This window comes from Simochromis diagramma, unplaced genomic scaffold, assembly GCF_900408965.1.
Source record: "Simochromis diagramma unplaced genomic scaffold, fSimDia1.1 OVJJ01000216.1, whole genome shotgun sequence".
NCBI lineage: Eukaryota > Metazoa > Chordata > Actinopteri > Cichliformes > Cichlidae > Simochromis > Simochromis diagramma.
The window spans coordinates 2,696,715-2,717,043 of record NW_024386883.1 but is presented as its reverse complement, the minus strand read 5'-3'; the positions used below and the strand labels follow the sequence as shown (position 1 = coordinate 2,717,043).

At 39.5% G+C, this 20,329-nt stretch overlaps 2 protein-coding genes across 15 annotated transcripts in view; one reads left to right on the top strand and one right to left on the bottom strand.

Moving 5' to 3' along the window:
* Window positions 1–37: 37 nt before the first annotated feature.
* Window positions 38–8,983, bottom strand: nfrkb (nuclear factor related to kappaB binding protein). 4 transcript variants are annotated; one of them, XM_040033010.1, is made up of 26 exons: window positions 8,883–8,983; window positions 8,408–8,549; window positions 8,096–8,297; window positions 7,877–8,004; window positions 7,614–7,785; window positions 7,324–7,428; window positions 7,099–7,172; window positions 6,895–6,976; window positions 6,280–6,475; window positions 6,044–6,155; window positions 5,831–5,957; window positions 5,644–5,721; window positions 5,475–5,551; window positions 5,285–5,331; window positions 5,074–5,134; window positions 4,791–4,965; window positions 4,584–4,690; window positions 4,262–4,385; window positions 3,671–3,750; window positions 3,372–3,565; window positions 2,969–3,236; window positions 2,695–2,874; window positions 1,604–2,332; window positions 1,024–1,130; window positions 718–853; window positions 38–588 (listed from the first exon to the last, which is right to left on the bottom strand). In XM_040033010.1, the coding sequence occupies exons 2-26, from the start codon at window positions 8,531–8,533 to the stop codon at window positions 451–453; spliced, it is 3,825 nt and encodes a 1,274-aa protein (XP_039888944.1). In that variant the 5' UTR covers window positions 8,534–8,549; window positions 8,883–8,983; the 3' UTR covers window positions 38–450. The 4 variants fall into 4 exon arrangements, with proteins under 4 accessions (XP_039888944.1, XP_039888948.1, XP_039888947.1 ...); XM_040033014.1 differs by having other exon boundaries at window positions 1,634–2,332; XM_040033013.1 differs by having other exon boundaries at window positions 3,372–3,562.
* A 1,294-nt stretch (window positions 8,984–10,277) lies between these two features.
* The window catches only part of LOC120734287 (ryanodine receptor 1-like), a 56,759-nt gene continuing 46,707 nt past the window's right edge, over window positions 10,278–20,329 (top strand). For 8 of the 11 annotated variants that reach the window (XM_040033009.1, XM_040033005.1, XM_040033000.1 and 5 more), the window contains exons 1-12: window positions 11,012–11,521; window positions 16,014–16,133; window positions 16,224–16,322; window positions 16,457–16,477; window positions 16,638–16,712; window positions 16,804–16,882; window positions 16,971–17,083; window positions 17,166–17,265; window positions 17,344–17,440; window positions 18,722–18,796; window positions 18,899–19,055; window positions 19,160–19,324. In XM_040033009.1, coding sequence (XP_039888943.1) covers window positions 11,474–11,521; window positions 16,014–16,133; window positions 16,224–16,322; window positions 16,457–16,477; window positions 16,638–16,712; window positions 16,804–16,882; window positions 16,971–17,083; window positions 17,166–17,265; window positions 17,344–17,440; window positions 18,722–18,796; window positions 18,899–19,055; window positions 19,160–19,324 — 1,149 coding nt within the window. In that variant the 5' untranslated portion in view covers window positions 11,012–11,473. Of the gene's footprint in view, window positions 10,374–11,010; window positions 11,522–16,013; window positions 16,134–16,223; window positions 16,323–16,456; window positions 16,478–16,637; window positions 16,713–16,803; window positions 16,883–16,970; window positions 17,084–17,165; window positions 17,266–17,343; window positions 17,441–18,721; window positions 18,797–18,898; window positions 19,056–19,159; window positions 19,325–20,329 lie in introns of those variants that run through there. The other 3 variants (XM_040032998.1, XM_040033002.1, XM_040033008.1) reach the window with 3 other exon arrangements.

The window sequence follows — 20,329 nt, the reverse complement described above, 5'->3', positions numbered from 1 at the left end:
ACATATTGAAATATTTTATTAACAAATCACAACTTGCTTATATTAAACTGAATTAGTACTTTAATACAATCGGACAAGTTGTTGTTTGAGGTTATCAAGAGACCATGTAGACTTTTCAGTTTTCCCACAAACTTGCACCTGGAATTTCTACGGAAAGATTATAAACAGGCTGAATTTTCTTATGATATATTTTGTTTATAATGTGGAGAAACAAATTCAGGAGGTAACATTTTGTTAATAAATGACCAGAATTTTCATGTAATACTTACAACTTGGAGAAAAAGAAAAGAAAGGCAACAGGGTTTTCAGGGAAGAATTAGGTTTCTGGCTTTTGTTTTTTTAACTTGCAAACTGAACTAAAACTCTGATAAATATTGGACAAAAACAAACAATCCTGGTACATGTATAGCATCCTTGATCTATGAGTCATTGTAGGCTGACAGGATGAGATCACTGTTGTGGAGCCGGTGGAGTATCAGGTGTACATTTTGGTGAAGGTGCTGTTGTGACTACGACTGTTGAAACAGATTTTGGGGAGCCTGCAGCCATGTGCTGAACCTGCTGCGCTGGAACTGTCTGGATCCGAACCTGAAGAGGAAAACATGGTAGATAATTCTCTGTATTTGTTTGAGCTGACTAAAACAGATAATTGATCTGAACAGAAACTATAAAATGAAATCACTATATGTGCTAAAAATGAAAAGCATCTACAAAAACCTGTGTGGCCTGTCCTTGCTGCTGAAGCTGTTGGAACTGTTGCGCTGTGACAAAACTGACAGGTTTGTTTCCTGCAATCAGCTTCGTGCCAGCAGGCATGGTGGTGAGAATGATGTTTCTGCCCAGGCTGCTAATACTGCTCGTACGGGAGAGAGAAATGTGTAAATATAGATCAACTGCAAAAATGTGCACTTCTACTGTTATAATGTCAAGAAAACACACAAATTGCTGAAATAAAATTATATCTTAGAGCATTAACCTTCACAATAAAATGAAAGCGAAAAGTCTAAATCTGTGCAGCCTTACTTTGTGTTCAGGCTTCCTTTCACAATGGGTGTCGTTACAACACTCTTGCTCTTCAGTGGCTGATTGAGGACAGACAGGGGGACTGTGATCCGTGCGGGTAACTTCCCCTACAGTGTTCAAAGAACAGAATGGTTTGGGCCTGTTGTTGATGGTTTTACAGTACACTTAAAGCAATCATTTAAATAAGGTAAAATTCAAAATTCCCATTATTGAGAATATCCTATTATAGATCACTAAAGAAAAACAAAAGTAGTCTGCAGTGAAATGACTTGCTGAATGCAAGCTGACTGTATGTTTGGAGAAAGCAAGGAACAGGTGGATGCATTCCTTGCTTATCAGTTCCTGGTTTTCATTTGAGGAAACCATGTAAATCAATAAATTACCAACCCGTTAAAACATTAACTAGTTCTAGTTTTAACAGATAGTTACACATAGTTGGGATAATCTTTTCAGTAACTGTAAGCTGTTTGGTTAAATCTCACACTTAAACCCTTCTTAAGACATGCATTAGATAACATTGTTGGATTCAACAGTGTGTTATAGTGATGAATAACTGAATAACACTGAATATTTCTCTAACCGTTTGTGTGGTGACAACTGTAGTAGGGACTTGTCGCACAGTAGCTGTAGCTGTTCCTAGCGTCAGAGGTGACCCCGAAGCTCCAGACGCCACTGTGATCCCTTTAGCACCGGCCACAACACTGGCAGGCATGGTCACTACGTTAGCACATGTACTTGCTGTGAGAGGTTTACTGCCAGTGGTGGTGGTCATTGTGATGGTCTGACCTGGTTTCTGTGGAATTACACCCAGGCCCGGCATTATCCGAATTGTGGCGCCGGTCTTGTCTGGGGAAGTCACAGTGGAGAAGGTCCTAGATTTTTGGTCGGCCACAGTGACGGCCAACGTGGGCATCAAACGAATGGTCGTGTCTCCTGCAGCCTTTAACAAGGTCGAGGCAACGTGTCCTGCTTTAGTGGTCTGTACTTCCCCAGTACAGGATGCAGCACTGGACACCGAAGAAGGTGAAGGATGGGGTGGTGTCACGTGAAGAGTGGCTGATATGCTCTTGCCGCCTGTGGAGGCAGAGCCCAGAAAGTCAGAAGTGAGCTTGACGGTCGTAACTGGGGATTTGGCAAGTGTTGCCATCATGTCTGGGGTGATCCGCAGCACTGTTTGGCCTTTAGCATCTGTGGTTATGGACGATGGTGGGAGGCGTAGGACATCTTTGCCTTGGATGCGAAGGTTTGTAGCTGTGATAGGAATTCCTGCTCCTGGAGACTTTACTCCCAGTTGTCCTGTGATAGACACCTGCAAATAATAACAATAATTATAATGATAATTATACAAATAATAAATCATGGGATCATTAAATGGTAAACGGCCGTCAAGGATTTTTTTCCTGTCACCATCCTCTTCCTGTATACTACTCAGTTAAACTACATTTCAACTATAGTTGTTGCGCTGAGATTGTAAGGAGTCAAATTTGTTTATTCATGTGTATATCTGTAAGCATCTGACATTTAAGGGAACATCTCTCCTATACCGTTAATAACTATGCACCAAAAATTATCAGCCTTACGGAGACACTGTTGCACTGTAGTCGTCTTCATTAAAGGGCCCTTCAGATAGTTGATACCCAAATATATACAGTTAAAAGAAAAATGCTCGACCTGTTTGATGTTTGGGCTGGTGACTCCTTGCAGCATAGCTGGAGAAGCAGGGTTGTTAGCTGGGCTACCAGGTGATCCAGATTGAGGTTTGGCCACAGTTACAGCTGACACAGACAATGTAGTTGGAACCTGGACTGGACTGCTAGCAGGTTGACTTCTTAAAGGCACAGACACCACAGCCTGTTGACATACATGACAAACACAGACAGAATTAATTGTACATTTCCAACAACCATCCATCCATCTTTTAAAAATTACTAGTTGTTTTTGGTACCTGTGAAATTCCTTTAGCTGACACTGACACTGGCATCCGGATCTGGTGAGGGGTCTGATGTACCAGTGTGGCTTGCTGACTTCCTGCCGATGACCCCAGGCCAGGCTGAGCAGGAACGACTCGTACTTGTGGAAGAGAACCTGCCGTCAGGTGACTCACTATACGAGCTGCGTGGGATGTAACTGGCTGTGAAGCTGGTGGACAAGCCTGACTTGTGGGCAAAATAGTTCCCAGCTGGGGCAACGATGGAGGGGACACAAGAAGAACACTAGGCGTACAAGAGGGAGCAGAAGCAACAGACAAGAGTTGATTTGAAATTGCACAAATGAATCAAAACGTATGTTCTAGACAATATAAATAAGAAAAAAAAAAAAAAAAAAAAAAAATCATATGGCACACTGACCCTGGGCTGGTTTTGATTGTATCTGGGACTCTGGTTTTTGTTGGTGTGGTGACTGTGGAGGGTAAGGGTGATTTGGGGGTTCCAGGTGTGTTCGGAGTGGGTGTCGTCGGGATTGGCGACATGGGATTAGAACCTATATCCTGTCCTGCTTCCAAAAATCCAGTTTTGTTGCCTCCATCTTTGCTTCCAGACTTCTAAACCATAAAAACAAAGATTAATCAAAACAATAATTGGTAAATGGTTATTTCCCCCAGTAAATGCTGTTGGGTGTTTGTTTGTTTTTTTTCCTGTGGACTTACAGGTTTAGCTGCTGGTTTCGGTTTTTGCTGTAGAGCTTTTCTTGCTTTTGCAGCTGCAGCTTGAGCCTGGTGGATCCTCTCTGGATAGGACAAATAAACCAAAGAATAAGTTTTTTTTTTTTCCTCCACTGCTCAGTGATTAAGTCATTTTCTGTATCTAACAGAGATAAAGAGGCTTTTACAAATGAAATATGTCTTTTCTTCACATGGAAAGAGATGATAAAGGTAGTTCATTTTGCTTGATGCTAATGTTAAATGTGCCATGACTCACGCACACAACAGGAGCAGAATCAAGCAGGAAATAAACCAGTTAATGTTAGTTGAGTTGAGGACAACAAGTGCAATAAAAGCGATAATTAGAGTTAATCTGTAACACCTCATGGAGACGTGGACAGGGCCAAGAGCCAGCAAACCAAACAAGAAAGATATTGTGCAAGAAAGGGTCAGATTTTAGTAGGCTCCTAATGTCTTCTGATAATGTCCTTCATACAGAGCAGAGTACTGTATCCTGATGTTGAGTAAAAACAAGACACTGTTCTTTAAGGCAGCTCCATAAACCAGAAATATTTTGAAATAAGCTTTGTGGCTTACCAAACTCTTCCTGGCTGCGATTGCGGTGCAGGTAAATCCACAGTTTGCGGCCGATGTCATACTTGACACAGGGGTCTTTCTCATAGTGAAGTCTATCCAGAGCCCCGCTGACAACTGTATTCACCTAAATGGAAAGCAAAGCTCCTTACTCACGGAAAATGTCACTAAAAGGCTAAAGCTTAAAGCCAGTGTCTGTCTCTGAAAAGTGGTCAATTCATAATCAAACACAACAAAGAAGTCATCTGTAATTATGAAAAATGATAAAGGACACAGAGAAAAAACTTAATGAAGAGGAAAAAAAGAAGGGAAAACTCTTTCATGCCTGTGCACTTGTGACATCTGGAGCAAGAAACTGTGAGTCTTTCAGCAGTTCACAGATCTCTGCCCTCGTTCCCTCCCCATTGGGTAATCTGGCTGCTGCATCCCGTACTAGAAAAAAAGAAAAGAGGCAAAAGTCATACGAATGGCTTTGCTGCTAAAGCAGTGAGTCCCCACATCAATGGAATCCACGTAAAACAGAAGCTCTAACCCAGAGAAAGAATGGTGACGTATGGTGGTCGGTCTGAGCGCAGCAGCGTGTGCTCCCTGGCTTTGTTTAGTGACATCTCCTTATCGAACACTCCTTTAACTGGACCCACCACAGATTCAAAGCCATGCATCCTAAACGTGAAAGCCTTATGTGGCTGGTTGTACCGTTGCTGCTCCTAATAATTAAAAAGAAAAAAAAAAAAAAAAAAAGTATGTGGACTTCAGAGAGGGTATGTCAGGCCAGATGTGCAGATCACTTTAAACGTTGCAGCACAAAAGCAAACCTGGACTTGAAACACTTGTCTCTCATCTCCAGTGCTGGGACGCACGACATAATCAGTTGAACTGTGTGAAGAGGGGAAAAAAAATAAATAAATTAGGAGCTTACATACATGTGTATTACACTTCTTAAGAATAACTTTAATGTCACAATAATTCAAGAAACAAGCAGAAAACATGAAATTAGCAATAAAATCATAAATTGCTGAAGCTTACAGTCTCGGTGTGGGAGAGGTCATCTCTAATGTTTCTTCATTTTCTGTCTGTTGAAGATAAAAAAGCCTTTTTAAATATTGTCAGAGATAAAACTGATAAAACAACTAACGTACAGCATTGTACAAACTGTACAATGTCACAAGTGTACAAGTCACACGGCATTTTTTGTAGTAATATTTTTTTTTTTTACCTTGACAATGAAATCTTTGGAGTCTAACCACAACTGACACAGTGCACTCAAATCCTTCTCTGTATCCTGAGTGGGACCTAAAAGAAGTTGTGAATGTTAATCTCCTTTGACGACCACCAACACCAAGCACTACTTCAGGCCAGGTATTGCTGCGTTTGAATGTGCTTACCGATCCACCTCCACTGTTGACATTCATCAGAAAATTCCACAAATGGAGAAAAGCCACTGGGAAGTGCCATCATGCCATCTGATTTACAAACAGAAGAGTGCAGAGGTAAATACTTGGATATTTCTTCCCACTCCAACACGGGGGAAAAAAAAATACTGTTTTAGTGTGAGTGACCATTGCTACTTACCTTTAGTCTCTCCTGCAAGAAACTGCAGGGCTTGAACAACCAAGTCAGACCAGCACGAGGCTGAAGAAAACCATGCATTAATGGAACTTGCTGGAGATGACTGCCATATTTGAACTTTCTCCTCCAACTGAGGGGTTAAATTAATGGTGTTAAATTCTCTACAGGGATGTTACAAAATTTAAAACATGTATGCAGGCCGAAATTAGCGCTTACCACTGAAGTACTGGCAGGACCTTCTGTCCTCAAGATGTTTTCCAGCAAACTGAAAAAACTGGCGACTATTTCCTCAACTGGAACGGGACTGCTTAGATACTCCTCCACAACTCTGCAATAATAATAATAATAATAATAATAATAATAATAATAATACTGATAAGTAGAAGAAGAGGATCCATCATCTAGCCAGACTATACAGTTACATTTTGACGCCAGCAATTTGCTAGACTCACTCCTCCTTAATGTTGGTTAGTGGGGTAGACGGTGCATCTGGCAGGGAGTTGATTATGTTTGCTGGTGGAGCTGATGGGGTGTCTGGAGGTGCAAGAGTGTCACAGGTGTCCTCAGATTCAACTTTTATCGTCCTCATTTTCTTCTTCCTTCTCTCATCTCTGATCTTCTTCTTAGGCAAAGACAGATCGAAGAGTGCTGTGACAATTGAAATAAACAAAGAAAAACAATATTATCACAGTGTAATCTGAAAGTACTGACATTCTGTATCAAAGTTTCCACATACCAATTCTCTCCCTTTTAAGAAAGATGGATGACATAAAGGTTTTCATTACTTTTTTTTTGTATACCTCCCCAGACGTTCACTATTACATAAGTCTTTCTTGAAGCTCGAGGTACAACTCATGTGTTTCATTGTGACATAAGCTGTGAAAGCTGAGGTGGACTGTATATGAGTATTTAAGGCCTTCTATTCCGATATAATTTTAACCCCCTATTTGTTGCTTTTTTTAAAATTCTGGAGTTCTCTTTGTAGATTTCTAACGAAAACGGTCATCAATTTTTTAATGTTTCATTAAAACATTTAAAAAGTGGATATTTTAAACACATTTACTCACGCATAGTCCCTTTACGACCCATGTTTGCTCTTGAAAGTATGTCTCCAAGGTGGATATCAGAGGTTATCAAGTCTGGATGGTCCTAGGAATAAAAAAAAAAAAAAAAAAAAAAAAAAAAAAAAAAAAAAAAAAAAAAGTCATTAATGATATAGTGAACAAACGTTATCAGAATCATGCGTTTTGTCTCCGTCTCTTGCAACTTACCGGTTGTCGCTTCCTCTTCTCACGATGATTCTGCAGCATGACTTTCAAGTCCTGCTCACCAAGTTCTATTTTTTCTGTTATGATAATCATAATAATAATAATAATAATGATAACAACAAATTATGTAACACAAAAAAAACAAAAAAACAAACAAACAAAAAACACACACTTCCTGTGCTTAAACGACACAGTAACATTATTCAGGGTACACGACAAATCACGTACCAGTACTCTTCATGTCTTGAGTGGAGAGGCTTGGTAGTACTCTGACTGAGACCGTGGGTGTTGGAGAAGAGGGTGACTGAGGTGCCGGAGTCCATGGTGATATATCTGGAAGGCATCCAAAGGAACTGGTATGGTCAGTCTTGTAATGATTCAAATTGATGTATCAATCAATCTGTATGTTTAAGTTTCCTCTCAATTTTTCATATTCATGTTAGCTGTCAGTGAAGTGCTTCATAGATTACAAAAGAATGTAATTAGCATTAGAAACACTCATCCAAGACCAGACAAACCATCATCATCAGATGAAGCATTGCTGTCCCCACACTCAGCTTTGACCTCCTTCATTATGCGACTCAATCTTCTTGTCACCCTTGCCTCCCGCATTTCTGCATGGGTTTTGGTTGGTAACCTTCTTTTATGTGGAAAGTCCAGACCATTTTGTACTGCAAAGTCCAGCAGCTCCTGCAACAAGAAATACATCAAAACTCACAGACACAGACAGAAGCTAAGAGGCTGTGCGCAATCTTCCACAAACTTAAAAAAACACAAATACCTTTCTGGAGACGAGGATCTGCTTCAGCAGCCTGTGGTAATACTGCTGAAGGCAGTGCACCTGTCGTTTCCTCTGGGACTTGGCACACAGTTGTCTGTACTTGACCACCTCAGGATTGAAGTAACCATCTGGGTTGGGATAACAAGAGATGTGATGAGTAACTGCTTCAAAAATCAATTCAGCATCATTCACTCTTCTCAGCAGTAAAGTGGTAAGCACCTCTGAATAGTTTTTGTGCAAGATGAAGGGGGTTCCCAAAGTTAAAAATTGCATTATTGAATAGGTCACTGATGGTACTGTCCTGCTCCACACTATTGTTCTCAGGAAACTGCGGCAGAAACTGACGAAGGTGCTGCCGCTGGGAATCTGTCAGTACTTCACGCCAAGTGCTTTCACTCAGCACAGAGAAGAAAATTTCAGGCTGTCGTAAAAAGAAGTGAACAGCAACATATGAAGATATGTGAAGCAAAATATGAACCGTGAAACAGCAGAAATGAGGATAATTTCGCAACTAAATGCCAAACAACTCACGTCCTCCAGGAGGTCCTCTGGAAGGCTCACTCTGCAGTTCCCCAGCATGCACTCCTCGGTGATTTGCTCATCGTTCTCTTCTTTTGGATCAAGAGGGTCCGAAAGCATGTGTGCAAGGGCGTCCATTCTCCTCTGTTCCCACCTTCAAGTATTTCACATGACCACAAACCCTCGGAATACGTCTTTTCACTTATTCACGTTGTTCATTAAATAGTTTTGGGGTAGTGTTGTAGCGCAAGCAAGCAAAACCATCCACAGCAACGAAACACCTCATAACAAACTACGCTAAGGTGCTAAGCTAAGCTAGCAGGAAGCTCAATATGACGCGTCTATATACGGTCTCTACTCACTAAGCTGGGATTTAGGTTAGCCACCAATGATAGTACTCTCTGCAGTATGCTGGCTAATAGAATAAAATGGAAAAATACTGTGCTCATATAGATGCAAGTGATTAAAAACTGTTGGTAGCTCTTACCTGACTTTGCTCTATGTTTTGAAATGAAGAGGGAACTATTTTACCGACGCACGGTTTTCTTCTTCTATCCGATTGTTAAGTGCTGACGTGACGAATCCTACTTCCGGGCCTAAAGTAGTCTGCGTTTAATATGGCTTTTGTGTTGTTAACATGTTTAATGTTATGTATTTTCTTCTATTTAATCTCAAAAAGCTCCTAAAACAGTCAGTGATCACTGTTGACCTCCCTCGGCTTTTATTACCGCTAATCATTTATTTAATCTCAGTTTTTAAAACCTTAGGATGTAACTACAGCCCAGCCCATGCAGCAGTACATGAATGACTAACCTCCTATTGTGGATGGATTATCTCAGTTGTTCTCCTGGCTGAAGTTTGGTTCTTTTACAGCATCCTGCCATGCGATTACATTTGTTCCTGACCACCGAGAACCCTCACGTTAACTTTTATCGAGTGGAAAAAAAGTTAGCTTGTTTATATTATGCTAACATAGCTGTGTCGCTAGCGGTCACGTAGCACATCATTATATACCAGCTAGCCCAACTTCAGTAACCCTACAAACGTCACTGCTGTTTAGTTTCCTGTCTTCATTTATGCTGGAAGTGATAACAGAGCTGTACGTTTTAATTTGTTTCCAAAACCCCGCAGTCAGGACATGCTATATTGTATTTAGATAGAAGCTAGCGAGCTAACTCCCTGCTAACTTCTAACTCCGTTAAATGTCATAAATTTCATTTTTATGGATGCCTGGATGTTAAACTCAATTGTTACACCTGGTAGAGCAGAACGCTGATCATTTTATTAAAGATGAAAGACTTTAGACAGTTTTTCAACTCTCAGTAATGCCATAGTGATCGTTTGATATATGGACCTGCAGTGCAGTTTAGGCCCAGACACGGCTAGTGACGTCACACTGAACAACCGGATTGATATTTAATGACATACTCGACATACATACTTAAATTAACTTCCAATAAAAAAGGTTTATCACTGATTGAAATTCATTCAGAAATGTTTAACAAATGAGCTGTCACGACTTTCAAGTACTAAATTATGAAGTCTGTCACATTCCCCCCCCCCTTTTTTTTTTTCTTCTTTTTTTTTTTTTTTTTTTTTTTCTCCTTTATTTATTTGTCCTTCTTGTTTCATTGTACTGTATATTGTTGCTTTTGTTTACCTTGTATGTCTACTGTTCAGGCTGAACTGGAATGACTGGCTGTTCACTTTGTAATTTCAATAAAGTTTGTGAAAAAAAAAAAATTAATGACATACTCGCCCCCGAGGTTTTGCCGCCCTCTAAAGGAAATTAGTAAGTATGTGCTTGGTATGTAGCTGTACCAAACATAAAACTTAATAACTTTGCCGAATTGTAATTTCAATAACATATTTACTGTTATTCATTATTTGTGCAGAATTAGCTGTCTAATTTTATGGAAATGTTCGAATTAATAGTACGGCTTATAAAATCGTCTGGGTCTAATTTTATTGCATGCAGGTAAGGAGTTTTCTGTTCCACCCAAAAATTTAAAAATGACTCTAACACAATAGTTGTGTAAATTACACCTGTCCTGAGGCAAAATGTAAACCTATTTGTTGAAAAAGTAGATCCAAAATATTCTTTAAAATACAAATTAGCTCTTGAGAACTCCCGCAAAATGGCGTTTTTCTCTTGCTAGTCAAATTGCATGGTAAATATGACAATTATAATAAGTTATAAATTAACTATTATGGTTTCAATACATAACTCTTATAATCGTTTCAGTCTAATTTGTGACTCACATCTGTGCAATCCTCTCACTGAAACCTGTTTAGTCTGGAAAAAGAAGTGACAAAACACATGGTCACGTGATGTGCTAACAAAGTTTAGTCCTGTTTGACGTATTTTGTATTTTTCCAATCTTTTATGACCAGTTTGAATGTGCTACTGTAACCAATGTAACGCTCATTTTCCACAAGGCTAATTCATTTCAATTTTTATTTATCTATATAACTACATTCTTTTCACAGTCCTTAACATTCCATGGTTAACGTCTTTTTCTTTGAGATTTTTTATGGTTTATTTATCATTTTCTTTAAATACATAACAGCTAATTATAAAATAAAGGGTATGGGGTTTATTTGTAAAGTTTATGAAGCCTAAATTGTATTCTAGTTGTAGAATAACCCAACAGATAAACACTTAACATAATTGTATCTCCCCTGTAACTTGTGAAGATCCCTCCTATTTATTGAACATAAAGAAGGAGAAAAGAAAAAAAATAATGGCAAAAAAACAAATAAGGGGTCATGTCTGATGAACTCTTGTCTGACTTCTTCCTGATTTATATTCAGTTTTTATTATAGTGTCCTTGCATTGATATATGAACATGTGAAATGCTGCTTCAGTTTTTGCTCCACCTCTTTTTGATGCTGTAATCAACAGTCAATCCCTCTGCCTCATAACTCAGCCCGGGAGAGGCAGGAGACACACTCTGTCCTTCAGAAGTCTTCACCAACATTGTCCTGCCATATGTGGCAGGCACAACAAGTGGCAGAGCTGTGAAACCAACACTTTCTCATTTCTCTCAAAGGTTTTGCCTTTAATTCCTTGGGAGGATGGCAGAAGGTGCAGATGGAGAGGAAGAGATTCAGTTTCTGCGTACAGTGAGTGATGCTCCTTATCTGTTCTCGATTAGTTGTCAACTGTTGGTAAACTTATTCATCAACAATGAATGGTAGTGGCTATGCTTGTCCATGATGTGGTTGCTTTATAACAGATAGTTAGACAAGCGTTCAGTGTGTTCGGTACCTTTCTTTACATAGCACAGATAGACAGGCACAGGTGGCTGGTTTTGTTAGCATTGTTTCCTATTTATATCCCATCGGCTACTTGATATACAACTGTTTTGTCACAGAGAAGAAAATGTCTGGTGCCAGTTGACAGTTAACACGTAGACATATCGGTCTCATCGTCCCATTCCCACTGGCTTTATGGGAATGTTTATGTTTTTGTTATTTAATTGGCTATAGAGCCACAAGAACTGATTCATGACTCCCGTGTGATACAGAGGCACGAAACATCAATTGTTACTTCTTCCCGTTGCACTTTCATTTTATTTTTGCCCAGTATCCTTCAAGATTAAATACTTCTTTAGTCCCTGTGACGCCTACAGAATAAATAAATAAAACTCAATGCTCTTCTGCCAGTTGAAAGATTGCAGTTTTCCAAGCATGAATTGCTTAATTATTGATGATCATTATCACATTATGAACTGTATCTCTTTTTTACTGCTGTGTGGATATAACTGAATCCCACTCAGACATTGAATTTTGTTTTGTTTTTATTACATTACAAGGTTTTTAGTATATTTTACTTAAAATTTCTTACATAATTGACTGTACTATAGTTATATCAAGTATTTAGTTTAAACAAGTTTATCTCTGCTACAGTACTCTCTGCTGGGCTATCAGATTTCCTTCTTAGATCTCTGGGCCAAAGCTGACTGCAGAAGGGCATTGTGGCCTTGCAATCAGACAACTCAATGTAACACTCTTTATTTGGATGGTCCGTATATGTTGCACTTGTTTAACATAGTGGTTGAACATGTGCAGCGTAGTAACTCTAGCCTTCAAAATAGCACAAACCAGATGCTGATTATCCATTATCCTGTGTTATGAGAATTTCTCATCTTTGCAGTTTTTTTGTTCCTTCTTGATTAAATGTGTGTGTTCTGCAGTCTGCTACTTTGTGCTTAAACAGGTGCCCTTAACAGATAATTGGAACAATGTGAACTCTTTGAAATTTAAATGCGTTTTCTTGTAAATATTTTACCTTGCAGCTGCTATACATAATTCTAAGAAGCACACATTTTTACTTGACATTGTCTCTCGCCTTGAAACAGAGCACTAAGTAAAATATGTCAACAATGTGACACTGTCAGTCTGCTGCTTTTCGTCTTGAACTCAGCTGAGGTCTAAATTTACTGCGTGAGGATTAACAGTTTCAAAGCTTGGCCCATTTCAGCACCTGCTTACTTCAGTCCATTTGAGAACTGCATTACTACAGTAGTGCTAGCTCTTTAGTGGAGTGTTTTACCACTACGTTTTCAAAGAGAAGTAGAGAAGCTAAACCGACAACTGCCAAGGTTCACTGAGATATAGCTGTCACTGTCACTGTAGCCACGGCTGAACTTTGGTTGTTAAAATGAAGGCTGTGACACATCAGACAGAAGTGCTTCCTAGACCGAATAGTTTCAGATTCAACCAAAAGTGAAGTAAAATCATCCACAACTTCACCCACACAGCCAGGCAGAAACTCATCCTTCTAAAAGGAATAATAAGCATAATAATTCTTTATGTGTCTGGAGAGGATTCTTTGACTGTTGAGTATTTTAGAAACTGCTGACCTAAGGGGATTTTCCCACCATCTGTAGGGTTTACAGAGTGGTCCAAAAAAGAAAGAATATCCTGTGAGCAGTAGTTCTGCCAGCAAAACTGTCTTGCTGAGGAGACTGCTTTGAGCTGATAGGAGAGTAACAGTAACTCAAATAACCATTCATTACAAAAGAAGATGCTCTTCTGCATGTAGTATACTGAACCTAAAAGAAGATCGGCTATAGTGGAAGAAGACCACACTGTGACTTTTAGCAGGGCAACGTGCCATATCACGAAGCTCATATAAAAAAAAGCTCATATCATCTTAGCCTGGTTTCCTGATAGTGACAGTGAGTTACTTGTACTCAAATTGTCTCCACAGTGACCAGATCATCAATCCAGATTCACATCATAGAAGTGCAGCCAACAAATCCACGGCAACTGTGTGATGCTATCCTGTCAATATCGACCAAAATCTTTGAGGAATGTTTCCAACACCTTCCTTGAATCCATTACATGAAGAATTAGGGCAGTCCTGAAGGCAAAAGGGGGAGCAAACTGATAACTGAAGTAGGGTGTACCTAATAAAATGACTAGTGAGTGTAGGTATATTACTACATTGAGGGGAAATGCATAGTAGCTGCCCTGATCAAAACTGCTGTTGTGACCCTTCAGGGTTCCCGTAGGACTGTCAGTTTATGAAGGCTCTATAATATTTTGGTGAACGGTCTTTAAGGTTGTCTGCAAGATGTACAGTATTTTTTGCTTTAAAGTTGTAAATGACAGACTTGACTTGACTATGCCAAAGGTTAAAGATATGAAAAGACTGTGATCAGATCATAAAATTAATTGACAATAATAAGACTGTATTTTTATGTTAATATGATATTACGTTATAATTATCTTAAAGTCATGCTAAAACTGAGTAATATAAAAAAAGAAGACGTAGAATTACAGTGTTAGAGCTGCATCGCTGTACTGGACTATTAATACCAACAAGCTTTAGTAACTTTATTCAAGATCTGAAAAACTAAGACTGAGAATATATCATTTCTGGGTTGTATTTCATTGATTTATGTTTTTAGTTTAAATTGTTGTTGTTTTTTTTTCAGAATTCACCATAAATGAAAATTTAACTTGAGTCAGGGTGCTCCAACACTACAATAGATGTATAGTAGTGTAAATACCAGTATCAATTTTCAGACTTTTTTTCTGACAATCAATAAACTCCTTTTAGTGTTCTTTGTTGTAAGCATGTGCTATGATTAAGGGGGAGAAAGAAATTTAACAATTTTTAAATACAGCGGTGTGTGAAATTTTGAGTTTTGTTGCCTCAAAGTAAGGTTTTATATATTTCTCTCCTTTGAAAATGAGTAATTGCGTTACTGAACAAGTGCAATGTGGGGAGATTTTCTTCCTGGCTGTCAAATCCTAAATATCTTTTGCTTTCCAGAAAGGGATGTGTGAACAGCAGGTGCAGCCGCCTGAAATAGATAACTGTGCTGGGGTCTCAGAGCCAAAGGAAGGGGCTTAGGGATCTGTGGCCAGTGACATGCACTGAAAAGTAACACAACACAGAGGCTCAAACTTGGGGAGTAGCTTGAAAAATCACATTTTATTGCAGGTTGATTCATTTGTCTTTCATTTGTCAACTTTATTATTCATGTTGTTAAGCAAGTTGTTTGTTAAATTAAACAGTACATACCTGTGCTACAGTGTTGCTCAGCCTGTTTGTGCTGTTGGCCATTAAATTAAAAGGAGACGATGCTTTTATAAGGTGTAACAGCTTAAAGTTTACTTAAAGTTACCCATTTTAAGTATTTTTGTACCAATAACACCTCATAAAAGCATGTACTTAATACACTTAATACTTTATACTTAATATATGAAGTATAAATCAGCTTTTGTAGTTAAAAATGCTTTAATAAGAAATTCTAGCCGTGTAAAGGCGAAAAAAACCCAGGCCATTTTAGCCTGTTGCCAGGTGGTTACTAGGCAGCCTGATGGTGTTAATAGTATATTTTATCGTGTGTAACTGAGGTTTATGGAAAGAAATTAGCTGCAATTGTTGTATAAAAAAGATACTACATTTGTTCTATACGGTGTTAAAAGTGATTAAAAGCAGGTTATTTTAGCCTGCTGCTAGGCAATATGATGATGTCATAAAAACCGATATAAATAAGAACTCATGATGCACCTATGTGCCAAGTGTGGTTGCCCAACTCCTGATGGTGTAGGAGGAGTTGGGAGTGAAAGAAAAGAAAAGCATACATATAGATATAAATTTTTATATAGTGTTAAAAATCATGCATTTACATTACGTTGCTTCTTAATATGTTTGACACCTCTTGTTTTGGTTGTTACGTCACTGTTTATAAATATAGTACAGTCAATATGGACCGATCGGGGTGACTAATTAAAAGTTAAATATGCTTACCCATGAAAAGTAAGATGCACCATGAAATCTAAGATTTGCTTAAATGCATGTGAGGTTATAGATGTCTGTTACATCAATACCAGAACACTAAACTAGCTGTTACTAGCATAACTGAAAATTAGGTGATCTCAAAAGACAGAATGTGGTGTATGCTCATTTGTAATATTTTTCTACATAAACAAAAATGTTTCAGAATAAATGGTTAATCTGAAACACTTTGCTTTTGTAATTGTCCGTTTGAAATCCAAACTATTCTTTGATTCAAAGGCTATTTTGACAGACCCCTCTGTGCATGTTTTCCTGTCAAAATGCCTACTCTGCTACAAGCTTATTTTATCCTTGTAGGATGACCATGTAGTGCTGCAGTGCACTGCATCTATTCTTAAGGAACAGATCAAGCTGTGCCTGTCATGTGAAGGTTTTGGAAATCGTCTGTGCTTTCTCGAGACCACATCGAATGCTCAGGTATTTAAAGGACACAATGCAATGATATAACTTCTTTGAGAGCTTGCATTGCTGCTGTTCACCAAGCTGACTGGTTGTTGTGTCTTTCAGAATGTCCCTCCAGACCTCGCCATCTGCTGCTTCATTTTGGAGCAATCCCTGTCTGTGCGAGCATTACAGGAGATGTTGTCCAACTCCTCTGTGGATGAGGTAAGATTTAGAGGTTACAAGGTTACACGTGATATAATACATACAAGTTCTTTGATTTAATCTTTTGCTGCAATCAACTTATATTCACGTTGTTTCTTTTCTGACTTTATACATCTCCCACCTGCCAACCATAGGCAGTCGATTTGGACAAATGGGTAGGTTTGCTCAGGTTTCCTTTTGTCCAGTACTTAAATCTGAGTTTTCAGTGTGTCATAATTTATTGAAGTTGTTTCTGATAACCTGCTCACAATATTACAATCAACTTATCTCATTAATACATTAACCACTAAATCTTCTTCTACCTTCTCCACTCAGTCGTCACAAGGTGGGGGTCATCGAACCCTCCTGTATGGACATGCCATCCTGCTGAAACACACCCACTCCAGCATGGTGAGTACATCTGCAGTTACCGTGGTTGCTTTTCCATCATATCGTCTTCTTAAAGCTGATTGGAAGTGTTATCTCTGTCTTTCCACTGCAGTACTTGAGCTGTTTGACTACGTCGCGCTCACTGACAGACAAACTGGCTTTTGATGTGGGCTTGCAGGAAGACTCCACAGGTGACTACGAACATTTTTGCTCAACATGTCCATCAGACTCCGATCTAGGTTGTTTTTTTTTTTTTTTAAATCTTTATATCCACTACAGGAGAGGCCTGCTGGTGGACCATCCATCCAGCCTCTAAGCAAAGGTCTGAAGGAGAGAAGGTCAGAGTCGGAGATGACCTCATTCTTGTCAGTGTTTCTTCAGAGCGATACCTGGTAACCACGACTGCGTTTACTTGCATCAAAAGTCAGAGCTTACAGTCTGTATTACTAATATTACCATCTGCACTCTTTGCAGCACCTGTCCTATGCCAGTGGTGATTTAATGGTAGATGCTTCCTTCATGCAAACTCTGTGGACCATGACCCCTGTAATGTCTGGATGTGAACTAGCTGAAGGTATGTAATGTTCTTTCTGCTAAAAACAAAACAAAACAAAACAATAAACCTAATCCTAACCTAGCTCTTTGTCTCTAGGTTTTCTGACTGGAGGGTATGTGCTCCGGCTGTTCCACGGTCACATGGACGAGTGTTTGGCAATCCCAGCAGCTGACCAAGGGGACGACCGGCACAGGTGACCAGTGTCTTTCATGGCAGTACATGCAATCCGATATTGACTACATAAATACCAAACTCGTAGGTTTTAATTGTTTTAGCTTTACAAGTCTGTATTTCTGTCACAGACTTTTTAAAATGTTTTTAGGGCTTGCTGTTTTTTAGTAGCGTGTGGTGTTATAAGACTGTATTGAAAGCACCAACGTGGGTCTTTCTTATGGCTAATGTTAGCTAGCATTGTCTCAAAATTTTTGCGAGATCTCGCAAAACAAACTTGGGACCTCGCAAAACTTTTGCGAGATCTCGCAAAAGTTTCATACATCTCCGAAAACATCGGAGCACTTTTGCAAATATGTGATGTCTTGTAAACAGAGCAGATATCTGACGTTTACACAACTACATTCACGCCTCAAAACATCTTAAAAGTGTATTTTGTGACCCAAAAAGAGTTATATTACAACTAAGTAGCTGCCGCCATTGTTGGAATTCAACTTTTGCGAGATCCCGAGTTTGTTTTACGAAATCTCGCAAAAGTTTTGCCCCCTGCGGGGCTCCTTACATATGTGAAGTTTTGCTTGTCATCCATTGCTTCGTCTTTGACAGATGGTCAATCCAGGTTCTGGTTGCCTAGGTAATCCTCTAAACTATTTACTACCCAGCCAAATGCCAATCAATGGTATCATGTGTTCTTATTGGTAGCCTCTTAAATTCCTGGTCTCAAAGTTGACCAAAAATGTAAATACAGACTGCCTATCTCCCGTCGCTGACTTTCAGTGGTCTTTGGTTGCACTGTCACTGCTAGTTGCTTCCTGCGTGGATGCCCCTTTACAGTCTATCGTGTGCTGGAAAAAGCTTTTGTTGTTAGGGAGCTGCTTTTAGGGTACTGGGGCAAGGTATTGATGAGTAGGAATAAATGTGGCATCCATTGTATAGGCAAATTTGAGCACCTTTAATATAAATCAGTCCACAGTCAGTCAGAGGAAACTTGGATTGTGGGAACTTCAGTCAGTCTTAACATTTCCCTTTAAGTGTAGTTTTTACGTGTTGGCAATAGTAAAGCATTTACATGAAAAATGCTTCATAGTACACTTTAAAATTGCACTATGAAGTCAAGACCGCATTGGTCTGGACTTATGATCTTTGATCTTGAAATGATTTAATAAAGCTCTTAAACTGTCATACTGTGCACATGAACTAAAATGATTGCTGCATATAAGAAAAATCCTAATATTTTGGAATTTTCAAGCTTGAAATTTCCTGATGCACATTGCACATCATTGACTGGCATGTTTTTTTCCAGAGTTGCTCACTATGAAGGAGGGCCAGTATGCAGTCATGCTCGATCCTTATGGAGACTTGAGCCACTACGTATTGCGTACGTATGATGATTCCCTCGCAGGAATGACTTCATGTTGATGGAATGACTAGAGTGACTTCATGTTGTGGCTGAGGCTCATTTGTGTGTGCCCGTTGGTAGTTGGAGTGGAGGCCACATTAAGTGGGGCCAGTCTTTCCGGATACGTCACATAACAACAGGCCGATACCTTTGTCTGGATGAGGAGAAAGGACTTCTCTTGGTGGACCCAGAGAAAGCAAATTCCAAGATGTCAGCCTTCTGCTTCAGGATTTCAAAGGTTATTGTACAAAGTGAAATCTATAAAAGGCAGTGTCTGTCTCTTAGCACAAGTGTAGATATTCATAACAGTTTTGAAGGGAACACTTTTTATTTAAATTACAGGAAAAAATTGAAGTGACCCAGAAACGAGATGTGGAGGGCATGGGCATACCTGAGATCAAGTATGGAGAGTCCATGTGCTTTGTACAGCATGTTTCATCTGGCCTGTGGCTTACATATGCTGCTGTTGATGCCAAATCTGCACGTCTAGGTCCTCTGAAGAGAAAGGTAAAGCAGAAAGCATTTACTCTTCTATTTATGAGTGTTGAGTATATACAGTGGGGCAAAAAAGTATTTAGTCAGCCACCGATTGTGCAAGTTCCCCCACCTAAAATGATGACAGAGGTCAGTAATTTGCACCAGAGGTACACTTCAACTGTGAGAGACAGAATGTGAAAAAAAAAAAAATCCATGAATCCACATGGTAGGATTTGTAAAGAATTTATTCGTAAATCAGGGTGGAAAATAAGTATTTGGTCAATAACAAAAATACAACTCAATACTTTGTAACATAACCTTTGTTGGCAATAACAGAGGTCAAACGTTTACTATAGGTCTTTACCAGGTTTGCACACACAGTAGCTGGTATTTTGGCCCATTCCTCCATGCAGATCTTCTCGAGAGCAGTGATGTTTTGGGGCTGTCGCCGAGCAACACGGACTTTCAACTCCCGCCACAGATTTTCTATGGGGTTGAGGTCTGGAGACTGGCTAGGCCACTCCAGGACTTTCAAATGCTTCTTACGGAGCCACGCCTTTGTTGCCCGGGCGGTGTGTTTTGGATCATTGTCATGTTGGAAGACCCAGCCTCGTTTCATCTTCAAAGTTCTCACTGATGGAAGGAGGTTTTGGCTCAAAATCTCACGATACATGGCCCCATTCATTCTGTCCTTAACACGGATCAGTCGTCCTGTCCCCTTGGCAGAAAAACAGCCCCATAGCATGATGTTTCCACCCCCATGCTTCACAGTAGGTATGGTGTTCTTGGGATGCAACTCAGTATTCTTCGTCCTCCAAACACGACGAATTGAGTTTATACCAAAAAGTTCTACTTTGGTTTCATCTGACCACATGACATTCTCCCAATCCTCTGCTGTATCATCCATGTGCTCTCTGGCAAACTTCAGACGGGCCTGGACATGCACTGGCTTCAGCAGCGGAACACGTCTGGCACTGCGGGATTTGATTCCCTGCCGTTGTAGTGTGTTACTGATGGTGACCTTTGTTACTTTGG

Excerpts from the sequence above, each read along its gene's own strand:
- nfrkb (XM_040033010.1), bottom strand. The coding sequence starts at position 8,533 with ATGGACGCCCTTGCACACATGCTTTCGGACCCTCTTGATCCAAAAGAA. Across the intron at positions 7,786-7,876 it reads AGATCCTCGTCTCCAGAAAG|GAGCTGCTGGACTTTGCAGT; the intron begins GTATTTGTGTTT and ends TTCTTGTTGCAG. Across the intron at positions 3,237-3,371 it reads ACAATCAAAACCAGCCCAGG|TGTTCTTCTTGTGTCCCCTC; the intron begins GTCAGTGTGCCA and ends TTGTACGCCTAG.